The sequence below is a fragment of the Piliocolobus tephrosceles genome, chromosome 10, assembly GCF_002776525.5.
Source record: "Piliocolobus tephrosceles isolate RC106 chromosome 10, ASM277652v3, whole genome shotgun sequence".
In the NCBI taxonomy this organism is placed as follows: Eukaryota; Metazoa; Chordata; class Mammalia; order Primates; family Cercopithecidae; genus Piliocolobus; species Piliocolobus tephrosceles.
This window is the reverse complement of record NC_045443.1, coordinates 122,691,930-122,709,121: the sequence shown is the minus strand read 5'-3', so window position 1 is coordinate 122,709,121 and position 17,192 is coordinate 122,691,930. Positions and strand designations below refer to the sequence as shown.

The window sequence follows — 17,192 nt, the reverse complement described above, 5'->3', positions numbered from 1 at the left end:
CTTCTGGGGTTCAGTTAGAGGTTTAGAGAGTCTCCCTCAGAGCATTCAAGGACTGAGCCTGCCTTACCCAGGTGCTGGGGACACCACCCTCCTGTCCCTGTGTAACCCAGAAGTCTCTTGTCCTCTCAATAACTTCATTCAGAAAATGAGGGGACTGGCCTACGTGAGGGGCCCAAAACTCAAGGTGGGGCCAGCGTTGCAGGACCAGAAGGCAGGCCAGGTGGGGTGTGGGGGAGGACTTCAGGGGGGTGTGGAGGGCTTCAGGGACACACTCACCCATCTAAGGGCAACTGCCACTTAGTGCCAGCCCGCTGCTGTGCACCCTCTTCTGTTTTCTTTTCCTCCCTCTCTCTCCTTTCTTTTTTTCTTTTCTTTTTCCCAGGGTCTTCTTGTCACCCAGGCTGGAGTGTGGTGGTAAGATCAGGGCTCACTGCAGCCTTGAACTCCGGGACTCAAGGGATCCTTCTGCCTCAGCCCCCTGAGTGGATGGGACCACAGGCGCATGCCACTATGCCTGGCTAATCTTTTAATTTTCTGTAGAGGCTGGTCTCACTATGTTGCCCAGGCTGGTCTCCAACTAGTGGCCTCAAGCGATCCCTCACCTGGACCTTCCAAAGTGCTGGGATTACAGTTGTGGGCCACCATGCACCGGGCCTGTTCTGTTTTCTTGGAGCACTTGCCTGCAATTATCCTTCACTCATTTGCTCACGTGCTTATCATTGATTTCCCTCTTCATTAGAAACCGGGAACTCGGTTTGGGTTAACTAAGCTTCCCTGTGCGTCAGTTTTCTTTTCTTTCTTTTTTTTTTTTTTTTGAGGTGGAGTTTCGCTCTTGTTGCCCAGGCTGGAGTGCAATGGTGCTATCTTGGCTAACCGCAACCTCCGCCTCCCGGGTTCAAGCGATTCTCCTGCCTCAGCCTCCCGAATAGCTGGGATTACAGGCATGCGTCACTACGCCTGGCTAATTTTGTATTTTTAGTAGAGACGGGGTTTCTTCATGTTGGTCAGGCTAGTCTCCAACTCCCAACCTCAGGTGATCCACCTGCCTCAGCTTCCCAAAATGCTGGGATTACAGGCGTGAGCCACCACCCAGTTTTCTTATCTGTAAAATGGAGCCATTGTGTGCAAAGCACTAAGGACAGGGGCCGGCACCTAGAAGACTCCTCAGTCATTCATTCTAGGATATTTACTGTGAACAGGCATTCCCTGCCAGGCCATGTTCTAGAGTTGAGGATGAGTGGGGGGCCCCGCCTCAGGGGCTGGCATCCCAGTTGGAGCACATGGTCAGAATGCAAGGATGCAAATGAATGTGAACCTGCCAGCGGGTGCTCAGTCATAGGGTGATGGTGGCACCAACGTTATGAAGGATAGAGCCAGGCAGATACCTGGGAGAACAGAATTGCCTGTGCAGGGTGTATGAAGGCCCTGGGGTTGAAGCCTGCGGGGCTTCTTCCAGGGACAGTGAGGCTGGAGATGGACTGGGGAGATGAGGGTCCATGGGGTGGTGGCGGGGCATGTGGATCGTTGTAAGGGCTTTGGAGTTCCTGGGTGGGCTGGCGAAGTCCTAATCACTGTGACCAACCTTGATGATGGTCCCGATACAGGAAGGGGAGGAGGAGGGAAAGGGAAGGGTGAGAGGCTCAGAGGGGAGAGCTGGGAGGAGGGGAGACATAGGTGGGGGAAGGGGAGGAGGAAGGGGAAGGGAGCAAGAGGGTGAGGGACTCAGGCCCCATAGACATTTTGGCACAGCGGCCACGAGGCCTCCTCCGCTCCCGCCCCAAAACGGAAGCGAGGCCGTGGGGTCAGCTACAGCATAGCGGGGCGTGTCTTGGCGGCCATGGCTCCGCCCCCTGCCCGTCCGATCAGCGCCCCGCCCCGTCCCCGCCCCGGCTCCGCCTCTCCCCCGCCCCCGGACCGCTCAGGCCCCGCCCCTGCCGCCGGAATTCTGGAGCCCAAGGAGGCCCGGGGGCGGTCTGGCGGCGCCGGCTATGGGGCATAAAACCACTGGCCACCTGCTGGGCTGCTCCTGCGTGCGCTGCCGTCCCGGATCCACCGTGTCTCTGCGGCCCGAGTGCCCGGAGTCCCCGCCTGTGTCGTTTCTGTCGCCTTCCCCGTCTCCTGCCCGGCGCGGAGCCCTGCGAACCTCTGGTGGGCCCCAGGCGCGCAGACATGGGCGGCCCGGCCAAAGCGCGCTGGGCTGCCGCGGCGCTGGGCGTCGCGGGGTTGCTGTGCGCGGTGCTGGGCGCTGTCATGATCGTGATGGTGCCCTCGCTCATCAAGCAGCAGGTCCTCAAGGTGGGTGAGGGAGCCCCCGGCGGTGTCCGCGCACGGACCCGGGCTGTTGAGCTCTGGGCGCCGAGGAGGACCCGCGCATTGCGGCCAAGTGCCTTAGCATGGAAGAAGAGAGCCTGTGTTCAGGGGACAGGGCGGGAGAGACACGCGCATAAGCATTGCGGTGGGTGGGCGACCGCAACGGGATCGGCGCCCGGGCCGCAGAGCACGAGGGAGGCCAGGTGCATCGGGAGGGGGCCGCTGCCCGCCTCTCCGCCACCCTCACCTCCCAAGACTGAGGCTGGGGGGCAAAAGGGGAACCCAGGGGCTTTGTTGGAGGCGCAGGCCAGGGTTGGGGAGCCCTGGATGGGAGCCCACCCAGAGGCCTGACCCCCCCCCCCGCCAAAGGGTCTGGGCGCCCACGACAAATCAGGAGTGTGGACGGGTTGCTTCCGTGGTGCCGCCCGAAGGAGCCCCGGAGTGCGACGCCTGCTTTCACAGAAGCCGGTAGCAGGGTCTGGTAAAATTAGAGCTGCACTTTGCTTGTATCCTGTGAGCCCGGGAGGACAGGATTCTTCTGTGAGGCCCACGTGGGTGCCCAGCTCACATGGTAGGTGCTCAGCTGAGCATCCTCCGCTGCCCAGAATGCCCCCATAAGAACCCTTTCCAGGAGGTAGAATGCGCGACCCTGTTCTTCCTGCTCACTGCCTTCATGATTCAGTCTGGAAACTATAAGCCGCTTTTCTCCCCAGATTCATGCAGAGACAGGCACCAGCCCAAGGTCCTCTGAGTGCACGCAGCCTGAGGTCTTTCCTCTGATCCACACTATTGCCCTTTCAACCAGGGAGACAGATTAGGCGGTCAGCTGGTCTGCAGATGGACAGACTCTGCCCTGGGTGCCAATGTTTGAATGAGCCTGGAGTTAGGGAGGGACTTGGAGATTGCAGAGTATCACATTTGAGCTAAAAGTCATTTAGAGTTTTGAAGCCCTGGAGCCAGCACCTGCAGTGGAGGGAAGGGGAAACTGGGGCTCACTGTTATCAAAGTTCCAGCCAGATGCTGAGCTGGGGTGAAGATGTGGACATTGTCACGCTAATGGGCATCTTTTCCCCCTTGGCCTGCCTCTGTAGACTGAGTTTCTTAAGAACGGCTCCTTGTCCACATTTCATGTCTGTTCCCTCATTTACAGAGTGAATGAATGAGTGAATGAATGAAGCATACGTCTGCTTAGATCTGGCTGCCACTTCTTGGGACCCAGCTAGCTGGCTTTAAATATGGAGCAACATGTGGCCTCTCTCAAGGTCTCTGGGTGAGCAGTTGTCTAGGGCATCTTGGCCATGTTGTGTCTATTTTTGATTTCTCAAATCTTATCTTGTCAAAGCCTGTAGTCTGATTGCATAGAGGTCCCGGTGGAGGGTGACATTGTCTCTGGGGATGGCAGGAAAAGCAACAGAATGGCCTCTTCCTCCCCATGACAGCTCAGAGTCTTTCTCTGCTACACTTTGGGAGTTTTATTTCTGTGGCCTACTCATACTGAAACGTGTGTGTCAGTGACGGCCTTGTGGCTGCTGCAGTGCCAGGACCCCACAGTGTGTATGCAGGGTCCCTAGAGGGGCTGTCACTCAGGCAGTGCGAGCATGTGACCCTGTGCTGTGAGTGAGCACCTAGTCTTTTGCTTTGGGAGTGTGGGGGTGGTGGGATTTATGCCAGGTAAAGAGTCTCACCAACTCAGTTATTCGGGGGCTCATTTCAAGGTGTTTTCTTTCTCAGGATGTCATCAGGTTAAGGATGTCAGTAGGATGTGTGTGCGTGTGTGTGTGTGCGCGTGTACCACACGTGCATGCACCACCAAATTTCCCCACTCCTCTCCCGGGCTTCTAAAGAGGAAAACCACATTGTCCTCAATTGTCCTGGAGCTAGGAGCATCTGGCTTAAAGTTGAGCAGAAGCCTCCCAGCATCCTTCTGTGGATATCCCAAAGGCTATTGGTCTGGGGCCGAGTGGCGTGAAGGCAGGAAGACACGCCCAGCCCAAGACGACCACTTCTGGAACCGCCTAGGCTGGAGCAACGGCCAAGTGCCTTAGCGTGGAAGAAGAGAGCCTGTGTTCAGGGGACAGGGTGGGAGAGACACGCGTATAAGCAAGGACTGCCCGCTGGTGTTTTCTTTGGCTGCATGAGTCTGTGTGCAACTTGAATGGGAGGCCTTGTGCTTTGATTTTTTTTTAAATATGCTTTTTGGTTAGTGACAGAAGTCCCTACAGTTGGCCCTCTGTGTCTGCAGGTTCTGCATCCATGGATTCAATCAACTGCAGATTGAAAGTATTCAGAAAAAATCCCCCCAAATAACAATACAACAACAAAAAAGACATAAAAACAATACTGTATAACAACTATTGACATAGCATTTACATCGTATTAGGTATTATAAGTAACATAGAGATGATTTAAAGAATACGGGAGGATGTGCATAGGTGATATGCAAATATCACAGCATTTTATGTTGGGGACTTGAGCGTCTGCAGGTCTTGGTATCTATGGGGGTCCTGGAACCAATTCCCCTCTGACACTGAGGGACGACTTTATATAAAATATATGAATACTTGCTCGTAAAAAGAGTTCAAATGGAGGAAGAAGAGAAAGTTTCCCCCATTTTATTCTCCTCCTCAGCTATTATCACCATCATTGGTGTGGATCTTTCTAGACCCTTTTCTGTGTACCAAGAGCCTGTATGTATACATATCAATACATATATTTTACATAACTTGAACTAAGTGCAAATGAACTTGAACATGTGTAATTATCTTGCAATTTGCTTTTCAATTCAAAGATATTATCTGAAAAATTTTCCATGTCTCAGCAATAAATGTACCCCGCGTTTTCCTTCATCACTGCTGGTATTCCTTTGAGTGGTTATAGACTTGTTTACCTGTTTCTCCACTGACTGATCATTTTCTCTGTCACAAATGACAGCAATATCGCGACACATCCCTCTTCGTGTGGTTCATGAACATTTCCATAGGGTGGATTTCTAGAAGTGGGGCCTTGGGAGCAGGTGTGCTCAGTTTGAGTTTTGAAGATTATGGCCAAATTGCTCTCTGCGCAGCTCTGTTGCTACATCCACTCACAAGGTATGGGACTATGCCACTTCCCCTATCTCTGCCATCACTGGTGATTACTGATTTATCATTACCATTTTTTGGTAGCCAAGTTCCCGTGTGTCTCTGGTCCTCCAAGGAAGGCCCAGCTGGTGGACATGGGGAGAGGCCCCTCACTGGGTTGCAAAAAAGGGATGGTCATCTTCCAAGGCCTCCATCTTCAATGATGAGCTGGAGTGAAGATGTGGATATTGTCACACTAGTTGACATCTTTTCCCCCTTGGCCTGCTTCTTTAGACTGAATTTCTTTTTTTTTTTTTTGAGACGGAGTCTTGCTCTGTCGCCCGGGGTTGGAGTGCAGTGGCCGGATCTCAGCTCACTGCAAGCTCTGCCTCCCGGGTTTACGCCATTCTCCTGCCTCAGCCTCCGGAGTAGCTGGGACTACAGGTGCCCGCCACCTCGCCCAGCTAGTTTTTTTTTTGTATTTTTAGTAGAGACGGGGTTTCACCGTATTAGCCAGGATGGTCTCGATCTCCTGACCGCCAGGATGGTCTCGATCTCCTGACCTCGTGATCCGCCCGTCTCGGCCTCCCAAAGTGCTGGGATTACAGGCTTGAGCCACCGCGCCCGGCCTAGACTGAATTTCTTAAGAATGACTTCTTGTCCACATTTCATGTCTTTGTCCTTGTCACAAAACCTGGATGTGTGCCCCCAGGGATCTGAACCATGTCTTCGTTATTCACCAGATCACCCGAGGTCAGGAGTTTGAGACCAGCCTGGCCAACATGGCTAAACCGCATCTCTACTAAAAAATACAAAAATTAGCTGGACATGGTAGTGCATGCCTATAATCCCAGCTACTCGGGAGGCTGAAGCAGGAGAATAGCTTGAACCTGGGAGGCTGAGGTTTCAGTGAACCAAGATCGCACCACTGCCTTCCAGTCTGGGTGATGGAGTGAGACTCCGTCTCAAAAAAAAAAAAAAAAATGAAGAAACTTAGATATATGTCTCAGCATGGGTAGGCCATAATTGAAAAAAGCTAATTACTAATCAAAAAAAGTAATTACTTTTTTACTAATTACTAATTGAAAAAAGCTCTGGTACTATTTATGTTAAAAAACAAAACCCACCAAACACTATTCTATATTTTCTTTCAGTTTTTATTTTTATTTTTGTAGAGACAAGGTCTCACTGTGTTACCCAGGCTGGTCTCGTACTCCTGGCCTTAAGTGATCCTCCTGCCTTGGCCTTCCAAAGCACTGGGATTGTAGGTGTGAGCCACCGTGCCCTGCCATTATTTTCAATGGCTTAATATTAGAATACGTAAATGTTGAAGTTTGGGAGAGGTGAGACTAACCAAAGTGGATACTCTCATGAGAGAAGGCAGGACACTGGGGGTGTGGACAAAGGAAACCTAATATTTTATCTGTAATGCTCCTATTTTTTGTTTCAACAAAGAAAATGTATCCACATGCTACGTGTTTGATTAAAAATTACGAGGCCGAGCATGGTGGCTCACGCTTGCAATCCCAGCACTTTACGGGGCTGAGGTGGGACGGTCACTTGAACCCATGAGTTCAAGACTATCCTGGGCAACATAGTAAGACCCCATCTCTACAAAAATAATAATAATAAAAAAAACTAAGCTGGCACATGGTGGCTTGCACCTATAGTCCTAGCTACTCGAGAGGCTGAGGTGGGAGGATCTCTTGAGCCCAGGAGCTCGAGGCTGTAGTGAGCTGTGTTTGTGCCACTGTACTCCAACCTGGGCAACAGAGTGAAATCCCATCTCTTAAAAAAGAAATTACAAATGAATAGATACATAGCTTTCCCCAAAGACTGGCCAGATGAATGCGCCACACGGACCGAGGAGGCACACTGCAAAGGGGCCCCGTGGTCGAGGTTGCTTGGAGAGGCTTTGGGGAAGTGCAACTCATTTCTTCTCCCTTCCACCAGTGGGGAGGATTGGAGACAGGTGTTTGGATGGACACACTAAGGGCCGCGATTGTGAACTTCACGACATCCACTCATGGGCGGCTTACTGTGTACCAGGCAGGGTGTGAAGCACCTTTGTGAAAATCGTCTCGTTTAGTCCCTGCAGAGGGTCGTGACATACGACTTATTGTCATCAGTGTCCGTTAAGGAGACAAGATGAAGAGAGTAATTTGCCCCAAGTGACCTCACTGGTGTGTGTGTGTGTGTGTGTGTGCGCGCATGCGTGCACGTGTGTGTGTGTGTGTGTATGAAGGTGTCTGTCTCTGTCCCAGAGGCAGATGCCGTGAGAACGGGGACTCTTGCTCCCATTCCCTGGATCTGAGCCTGGCGTGCAGCTGTGCTTAAGTATGTGGGTGAGTAACGAAGGCCCGGTTCAAGTCCTGGGGAGCACACATCCAAGTTCCCGTGTGTCTCTGGTCCTCCAAGGAAGGCCCAGCTGGTGGACGTGGGCCTTCCTCCAAGGCCACCATCTTCAATGATAGGCCTCTTGGCCTTCTTCCATGTCCAGGAGAGAACCTGGGTCCCCTCTGCTGTCTTTAAGTTGGTTTTCTAGTTGGACTCAACCTCGGCTGCTTTATCCCGCTGCTGGGCTGCCCCCGCCTATGGTCCCTGTCTCAATAAACGGCACCTCCGTTTGTTTCCCCAGGGGTAGAGGCAAAAACCTTAGGTCATCTTTGCCTGCATGCTTTTTTCCTGATACCCCTGTGTCTGCTGAGGCAGGGGCTTTCCCGTCACTGTCACTGCAGCGTCCCTGAGGGCCATAGCAGCACCTGAGCTCCTTGCCAACCCTTCACCAGTTGGGTTACAGAATGAATGAGGTATGTGCGACCCCTAGCCCTGGCCTCAGGCTCTTTGTCTCACCCCTGCCTCCCTCAGCCAGAGCCACACAGTGAGCCTCAGGGAGCCCAGGCACCAGGGCCAGCCAGGGACGGCACCGACTGTCCTTGAGTTTGTGCCTTTTGGGAAATCTTTGTCAATCAGTTAAAAGGTGGGGGTTCATGAGAGATAACAGTCAATGGGCACTCGTTGTGGCTGGACACTGTTCTAAGTGTTTAAGTGCATTATTTCTTTTAGTATCTAAAATAGGTACTATTGTGTCTTGTTTTATTGAGGGAAATGGATGCAAAGAGCCGGAAAGTAACTTGCGCCGTGTCACACAGCTCCAAGTGGTTGAATCAGGATTTCAAGTTGGGGGGCTCGACTCCACAGCCGGTCCCGGCGGCCTCTGCAGACCGCGTCCTCCCGGTTCTCCAGGTGTCTGAGCAGGTCGACTGCATGCTTAAGGTGGGCGGTGGGGGGGTCCTTCTTAATAATGTCTTCCTGGGCTGCCCCTTCCTTTTCTGTGTATCGCCAGGGAACAGCAGGGTCCCTTCGAGGCCTTTGTCTTGATAATCACCCCGCCAAACATTGCTGGTGCAGAGTGCACCCTGGCCTCTCCCTTCTGGGGGGAGTCTGAGACCAGGGACGTGTTCTTCAATCACAGGCACCAAGTGAGGCTCCCGGGGAGGCCATCTCTTCCTAGCCCAGGGCTCCCAATGAGGGAGGTCCAGTGTCTCTAGCTACCGGGCGTTTCCTGTAGGACCCCCATGTCTGGACGCGTGGGACAAAGCCCTGGAACTGATCACTGGTCACGGGTGGGGAGGTGGCTCCTCAGAGGAGAGCTCGGATCACAGGTGTGTGCCAGTTCTGTTTTGTTTTTCTTCCTCTTTCCTGCCATTGAACTTCCTACTCCTTCTGGCATGTGAGAGACAACTTCAGCTTACTCCCTGGCCACGGCTGAAAAACAGGGGCTATTTTTAGTTTGCCTGAGTCTAGTTTATTTGCTCCTGGTAGATTTGCCTCTCCCTGTCTTCATGAGTGTGTGTTTGCACACACGTGTGTTGGTGCGTGTACATACGTGTTGATGGTGAAAACAGTGACACACACCTGTGTAGGCACGCACACGCCTGCCTTGATGTGTGACCACATGATGATGTGTGTGCCGACACCTGTGTTGGTATGTGCCCACATGTGTTGACGCAGGCGCACATGGCGTGTCTGTACACGCACACGGACACACATGAACACGCGTGTTTATGCACGTCCGTGTGTGTTGATGTCTGCACATACAGGTTGATGTGTCCCGCTGTTGTCTGGCCTTTCCAGGGCCAGGCCCGGCACCCGGGGTTTCCAGGAAATATTCCCTGTCCCTTCCTGGAATGGCCGGTACTTGCTGTGCCTCCACCGGGAGATGCACCCTGATCAATTAGAACGTGGTGAAGCTCAGCCACCTGGAATCGCCATACCCTGGCTTTCGGTTTCTAGCAAATGCGATGGAAGTGAGTCCCCCCTCCCGTGGAGGGCTTGCTCCATGAAGGTGTTTTTCCTGGATGAGTCTTGGTCCCAGTGGCGATTTGCTGCAGGCTTGTTGGCACTGTCATCCGTGGGTCCTGCGTGGAGGTTCCCCAGTGTCCAGAGGGTGATTCCATGTCTGTGGTCAGCAAAAGAGAGGCCCCTGAGGCCATAAGCCACTCCCCGCGAGGCTGAGCCCAGAGAGTCTGTGGTTTACGTCTTGGGCCTGGAGGAGTCTGTGGAGGAGTGTTCCGTCCAGGCCTCCTGCTCCGGAGGTGCTAGCAGCTCTGATACCACAAACACATTAATTGTGCGGAGAATTCAACACTAGGGCTTGGTCAAAAATCAAAAACACAAAACAAAACAATCCCTTTTATTCACCTTGTCTGCCTCCCCTTGTTTGAATGTGACTTTGGGCTCCGCTGGCCCCCTTACACGGCCCGGGGGCTGGCTCCCTGCAGGTGTCGGGCGATTTTCCTCCCAAAGCCTGGGTGAGATATGGAGCCACTCCGCCTGCTCAGAAGCTCCCCAGGCCCAGGGTTCCAGGAAGCCTCGTGGCCCAAGGCATGGCCGTCTTAATTTTCTTGTTTTCTTTCCCTCCACTCCATTGTTTCTTCCTGTTCACTGATTGCCTGTGCTGGGGAGGAGGAAGGAACAGGAGGGGCCTGACCTTGTTCGCTTCCTGACATTTTGCGTGAAGTTCCTTCCACCTTCTCTGGAACCTTCTAGAAGGACCCTTGAGGCTCTTTAAATCTCCATTATCTGGGTTTTCCTCCTGCCTTCCTGGCTGCTCTCATCTTGCCTGCTGATGCCTCCTCATTTCCTTGGCCTCCTGCCTCCTACTGGTGGAGCCCTGGGCATCCTTTCTGTGCGTCCTCATCCCTCATCCCTGGGGTGAGCTCCTCCAGCCTCACGTCTGAATGGCATCTCTGTCCTGACTACTCCCAAATTGGTATCCCTGGGCCCAGACCTTTCCGCTGAATCCCACCCCTGAGCATCCAATGGCATCCATATCTCAACTCGGGGTCAAAGGCAGCTCATGCTTGTCCCGGCTGGCTCCTCATCACCCCTGGCCACACCTGTGGCTCCCACCAGCTTCCCACTCCATCAGGAGCCTCCCGCCCGACCATCTTCCAGTTGCCTGGGCCAACATCTTGCACTGAGCCTTGACTGTTCTCTCCACTTCCTTCAACGAACGTGTCAGAAAGTTGTATGGCTTCATCTAAATATACTCAGGTTCCAACTGCTTCTTACCACGCCTGAGGCGCCATCACCTCTGGTCCAAGGCACCATCACCTTTCCCCTGGATTCCTGCATCCGCCTCCTCACTGGCCTCTCTGTGTTCACCGGTGCTCCCCAGTGGGGTTTCTCAATAAACAGCCACAGGAGCCCATCAAAACCGCACTTAGCTCACCTCCTCCGCTCAAAGCCCTGACATGGCCAGACCCATCCCCTAGGAGCCACAGCCAGGTCCTAACCCAGCCCAGGACCTGTGCAATCCACCCCTGCCACTTTTCTGGCGACGTCCCCGTTCCCTTTTCCCTTGCACAATGACCTCCTGGCCATTCCTCGGCCCCACAGGCCCAGTCACCTTAGCTCTCTCGTGACACAAGCCCTCTCGTCTCCTGTAGGTCTCTGTTCAGCTCTGACTTGCTCACGGAGACCCCCCAACTCTGTTTGTGCATCATGCAGATTCCCCCTCCTCCCCCTGTGCTCCCAGCCCTTCTTACCTGCTCTGCTTCTCTGTGGCCCTGTCAGCCACTGAGATACCCTGGAACTTCCCTGTGTATCATGTTGATTGTTTATTGTCTATTTCTTCCCATGAGAATGTCAGACCATGACAGCAGAGACCTTTGTGTTGTTTGTTGCCATGACTGAAGCCCCTGGAACCATGCCTAGCACATAATCTCAGGTTCTCAAATATTTATTGAAAGGATGTTTAAAAGACAAGGGTTGTTTCAAAGGATGGTTCGTGACCAGTCGCAGGTTGTGGTCCTGTGCCGGGGGATGGGACCTACTCCTCCACCTGCCACAGCCACCGCCCCAGACTGAGCTGCCACCGTTGTTTCCCAGTGGGTGCTGGAGGGTCCTCATGGGGCTGTTCGCTCTGCTGATTCATACCACACTGTTGTCGCTTCTCCCCATCAAAGCCAGGATGCTCTTTAAAACATGCAAATTGGGCCGGGCGCAGTGGCTCATGCCTGTAATCCCAGCACTTGGGCAGGCCAAAGTGGGTGGATCACCTGAGGTCAGGAGTTCAAGACCAGCCTGGCCAACATGGTGAAACCGCGTCTCTACTAAAAATACAAAAATTAGCCAGGCATGGTGGCGTGTGCCTGTAATTCCAGCTACGCGGAGGTTGCAGTGAGCCGAGATTGCACCATTGCACTCCAGCCTGGGAGACAGAGCAAGACTCCATCTCCAAAACAAAACAAAACAAAACAAAACAAAACAAAACAAAACAAAACAACCCTATGCAAATCGGATCATTTCACGAAGCTGAATAAAATCTTCCTGCATTTGGTATCAAAGCTGTAGGCCTCATTTTCACGGGCCCTGCCCATCTCAACTCAGCATTCTCACCCCACTGCAACCTCACAGGCCTTCCTTTTCCTCCAACACGTCACGCGCTGTCCTGGCTCAGGGCTTTTGGACTTGCTTTTCCTTCTGCCTGGACCGTCTTTTTGTCCCCCTGGCTCTTATGCTTGGTTCCTCTTTTATGTTTAAATGTAAACTTTTGAAGCTTAAATGTAACCTTTTGAAGAAGACACCGCCTGACTGCCCACCACACTCAATGGACAGTTGCCCCCCACGTCCACTGTCTGTGCCATCTGTGTGGTTTTTAGGCTGGAGGGCAATGGCCCCATCTTGGCTCACTGCAACCTCCTCCTCCCTGGTTCAAGTGACTCTCCAGCTTTGCCACTTGAGTAGCTGGGATTACAGGCATGCGCCACCATGCCCAGCTAATTTTGTATTTTTAGTAGAGATGGGGTCTTACCGTGTTAGTCAAGCTGGTCTCGAACTCCTGACCTCAGGTGATCCATCTGTCTCAGCTTCCCAAAGTGCTAGGATTACAGGCGTGAGCCACCATGCCTGGCTTGTGCCATCTGTGTTATAAACACTCCATGCTATTCCCTTCTGAGCCCTTAACAGTCTCTGAAATTATCTCATCCACTTGTGTGAGTTCCATGAGGACAGAGACTGTATCTGTCTCGTTCATGGCTGCATTCCATAGTTGGAGACCTTTGTCCATGTCAGAGGACCGCTTAGGGTAGGACCTTGGGCTGAGGCAGAGAGAGGCCCCAGTGGGGGTCCTCCACAGCGTGGACTTTGGAGCCAGGTTCCCTGAGTTTAGCAGTGGCTCTTGCACTGCCTATCTCTGTGGCTGTGGGTGAGTTGCATAACCCTGCTGGGTTTGTTTCCCTGGGCCTCCCTCCTCGAGCTGTAGCGAGGGGTAAGCGAGGTCATATGCCCTGGGGAGCATCCCGAAGCCTGGATCCCTGGGATGCCTCCACAGATTGTAGGCCTGAGTCTTAACACACTCCATCTGGATTTCGGTGACTTCTGCCTGGTTCCAGTGCTGGGGTGTTTCCCTGTCTGAGCTTTGGTGGCTTCTGATTGACCCCTTTCCTGCCCCAGCATGAAGGTGGAGTGGCCAGAAGGAAGGGACATGGGGGTATAAAGATGTCATCAAGGCTGTCTGTGGATGGTGGATAAAGAGACAGCACCCGTCCTGGTGGAGGGGCCACAGAAAGCGTGGAGGCTGTTTCTGGGGCCACCTCCTGCCTCCAGGAGGAAGCAGGGATCCTCCTGTTGGCATCTTGGTCCCATCAGATCTCTTGGATGGGGCTGGGGTTGGGAGTGTTTCTCTCCCTGAGCATTTAAACCGAGGTTCATTATTTAGAATGGAACCATTTATGGGCCAGGCGCAGTGTCATGCCTGTAATCCCAGCACTCTAGGAGGCTGAGGTGGGTGGATCACTTGAGGTCAGGAGTTCGAGACCAGCCTGGCCAACATGGTGAAACCTCATCTCTACTAAAAACACAAAAATTAGCTGGGCATGGTGGCACACACCTGTAGTCCCAAACTGCTTGGGAGGCTGAGGCGGAGGACTGTTTGAACTCAGGAACTCAGGAGGTGGAGGTTGCAGTGAGCTGAGATTGCGCCACTGCACTCCAGCCTGGGTGACAGCGAAATTCCATTTCAAAAAAAAAAAAAAAAAAAGAAAAAGGAATGGAGTCCTTTATGTTTCACTTTGTTCTTGTTAGCAGGACTGTGCGAGGCTGAGTCAGGAGACCGAGGTCCATTCTGCTGGTGATTTTGCTCTGTGCAGGAATGTGGAGGTGTGGCCCATAAGCATGTCATTTATGCAAAATCATCTATATGCACTCAATTAAAAAAAAGGAAAACAGCAGTGACGCTCCTAAGTAGACTTGGTTAGTGTCAGTGTAGGGAGTGAGTTTCTTGTGACCCTGCTGTTCCTCCTGAGTCCCGCGACAGGGCATCCGGACAGGCTGAATGCGATTCTAGAGTTAGATTCCTGTGTTTTTGTATGTATGTCTCAGTCTCACTTGCCAGTGGCTTCCTCTGATGCTTAGAAAATAAATGGCATCTGCACCACGTCAGGCAGAAACTGACTGCTTTGCAATTCCCAGAAGCTCCTGGAAGGGAATCTTCCTGAGGGATATTGAAGGAGAATTAAATAATTTTCTCAGTGACTGGGACAGGTTAGGGAGTCAATGCTCATTGGCTGTGATTGGCTGGGCTGGGATCACATGTGCATCCTTGGACCAATTGCTGTGGCTCGAGTAATGGACTGCTGTGATTGGTCAGCCTTGGGTCGCCTGGCCATTTGGAGCCAGGGAGGGAAGTTGTTCTTGCCCATACAGACTCATGTAAGGGTGGGGTGGTTCCCTAAAGGTAAAAAGGAGGGGCTGTTGGCAGGGAGATGAGAGAGCCATAGGCAGCAAAAATGGGGCTGGGCTCCTTTGCCCCCAAGTAGCTTCCCACTTCATCCCCGCATTGCCTTTCACTGTCTTTGGCTGTTACAGTATTAGAAATGATTTTGTTTGGCTGATTATTTTGTTTACCAAGGCCTCTTGAGGAGGTAGTAGCTTACTAGCTGTTTATTTATTATTTATGTATTTGTTTATTTTGAGACGGAGTTTCTCTCTTGTTGCCCAGGCTGGAGTGCAATGGTGCGATCTCAGCTCACTGCAACCTTTGCCTCCCAGGTTCAAGCAATTCTCCTGCCTCAGCCTCCCAAGTAGCTGGGATTACAGGCATGCACCACTATGCCCAACTAATTTTGTATTTTTAGTAGGGACGGGGTTTCTCCATGTTGGCCAGGCTGGTCTCGAACTCCTGACCTCAGGTGATCCACCCACCTTGACTTCCCAAAGTGCTGGGATCACAGGTGTGAGCCACCACGCCCGGCCTACTTATTTATTTTTTTAAGACATGGTCTCGGTCTGTCATCCGGGCTGGAGTGTAGTGGCATGATCTTGGTTCACAGCAACCTCCACCTCCTGGGTTCAAGAGATTCTCCTGCCTCATCCTCCTGAGTAGTTGGGATTACAGGTGCCCACCACCACGCCTGGCTAATTTTTGTATTTTTAGTAGAGGCGGGGTTTCGCCAGGTTGGCCAGGCTAGTCTGGAACTCCTGACCTCAAATGATCCACCCACCTCGGCCTACCAAAGTGCTGGGATTATAGGCATATGCCACAGTGCCCGACCTTTATTATTTATTTATTTAGATTTTTTGAGACAGGGTCTCACTCTGTCACCCAAGCTGGAATGCAGTGATATGATTATGGCTCATTGCAGCTTCAACCACTTAGGCTCAATCGATCCTCCTACGTTGGCCTCCTGAATAACTGGGACTACAGGTGTGCACCATGCCCAGCTAATTTTTACATTTTTTTGTAGAGACAGGGGTCTTGCTATGTTGCCCAGGCTGGCCTTGAACTCCTGGCCTTAAGCAATCCTCCCACCTCGGCCTTACAAAGTGCCGGGATTACACTCATGAGTCACTGTACCTGGCCTAATCGCTTTAACGGGGAAAGTTTCATCAGCTGTCAGATTATTAGATCTGGACTGACTTGGGTTCCGAAGCTCAGTTCCATCTTTTATTTTTCTTTTGGGAACCAAATTCTGTAGGATACTCAAGGCCACGGAGATAGTTAGCAGCGAGTGCTGGGTGGGGCCGATTGTCCCAGGCTAGCTGGATGGAGGCCAGGGGGGCCCGGGCAGCAGGGGTGGAAGGGGCCTAGGTGGGTGCAGGAGGAAGTCATTGACGAATGTCCTTCAGGCGGGAAGTTCCCAAGGTGCCATTGATACCCCTGCCTGTTCACATCCTGGCGGCAGGACTGGGACGAGCCGTTTTTTAAAAAGTGGGAGAGATGTCAGGGCTGGTGTGCCAAAGTTTAGGCTTTGTCCACCCGAGGTGAGAGGCTGCAGGGGTGTGCTGTGGGCAGAGGAAGGATGAGGTAGGGGTGGGAGGGATGAGCTGCCCAGATGCAGCTGTGGAGGAGTGGATCTGGAATCCTAGCCACCGGGTGTACCCTGCAGTGTATCCCAGCATCAGTCCCAGGCTTCTCTCCAGCCTTTGGCAGGGCTTCAGTTTCCAGCAGCTCAGGTGGGCCCCAGTGTACGGACTTTGGAGGCAGGCGGCCCAGGTTCCAATCCTGGCTTGGCCACTTCCCAGTTGGGTGCCTCAGGCAAGTGACTCACCCTCTCTGTGCCTTTTTTACTTTTCTGTAAAATGAAGTTAATAAAAGCATGTCCTACATAGGGCTTTTAAGGTGGCAGAATTGGCTCATGTCAGACACTTCGAATAGCAACTTGGCAAGTGTCACATAAGGGCTTGCTGTTTCCAACATCTTAACCTGATAGACACAGACACAGAGAGGGATCCATCTGTCAGCAGTTTGCTGAAATGGGACCATACTATGCACGCTTTGCTGTGCCGTGGGTTTCTCACGCTGTCATCGCTTGTCCATGTTTTCCTCAGTCAACCGGGATTTTCTGGTGATGATCACGCTCTGATTCTCTAGATGCCTGGAAACGTTCCATGGTGCGGATGTACCACGGCTCGTTCTGCCGTTCTCATGAGGGAGGCACCAGCTTTTAAAATAAAGCAGCTCAGTGTGTTCTTCCACCACCCCATCACCCAAGGTTCTATTTTCAAAAGTTTTATTTTGTAAAAATGGCAAGAAAAGTACAAGTTGCTGCATGTACGTTCTCTCTCTCTCTCTCGTTTCTGAGCCTTTTGGGTACATCCTGAGGACAAGGACTTCCTTCTCCATGACCGCAGACCATGACCCCACTGAGGAAGGCCACGAGGATCCACACCTTTAATCTGACACTCAGTCTGCGTTCAGATTCCCAGTAACACTTTTTGTGGTAGTTGTTCATTAAAAAATTTTGAATTGGCCGGGCATGGTGGCTCATGCCTGTAATCATAGCACTTCGGAAGGCCGAGGCGCGTGGACCACGA

General features: G+C 52.5%; 1 protein-coding gene across 3 annotated transcripts in view; it reads left to right on the top strand.

Moving 5' to 3' along the window:
- The first annotated feature begins 1,922 nt into the window (after positions 1–1,922).
- SCARB1 (scavenger receptor class B member 1) overlaps positions 1,923–17,192 on the top strand; it is an 86,901-nt gene continuing 71,631 nt past the window's right edge. For all 3 annotated transcript variants that reach the window (XM_026457430.1, XM_026457429.1, XM_026457428.1), the window contains exon 1: positions 1,923–2,295. In XM_026457430.1, the coding sequence (XP_026313215.1) occupies positions 2,170–2,295 (126 nt within the window). In that variant the 5' untranslated portion in view covers positions 1,923–2,169. The remainder of the gene's footprint in view (positions 2,296–17,192) is intronic.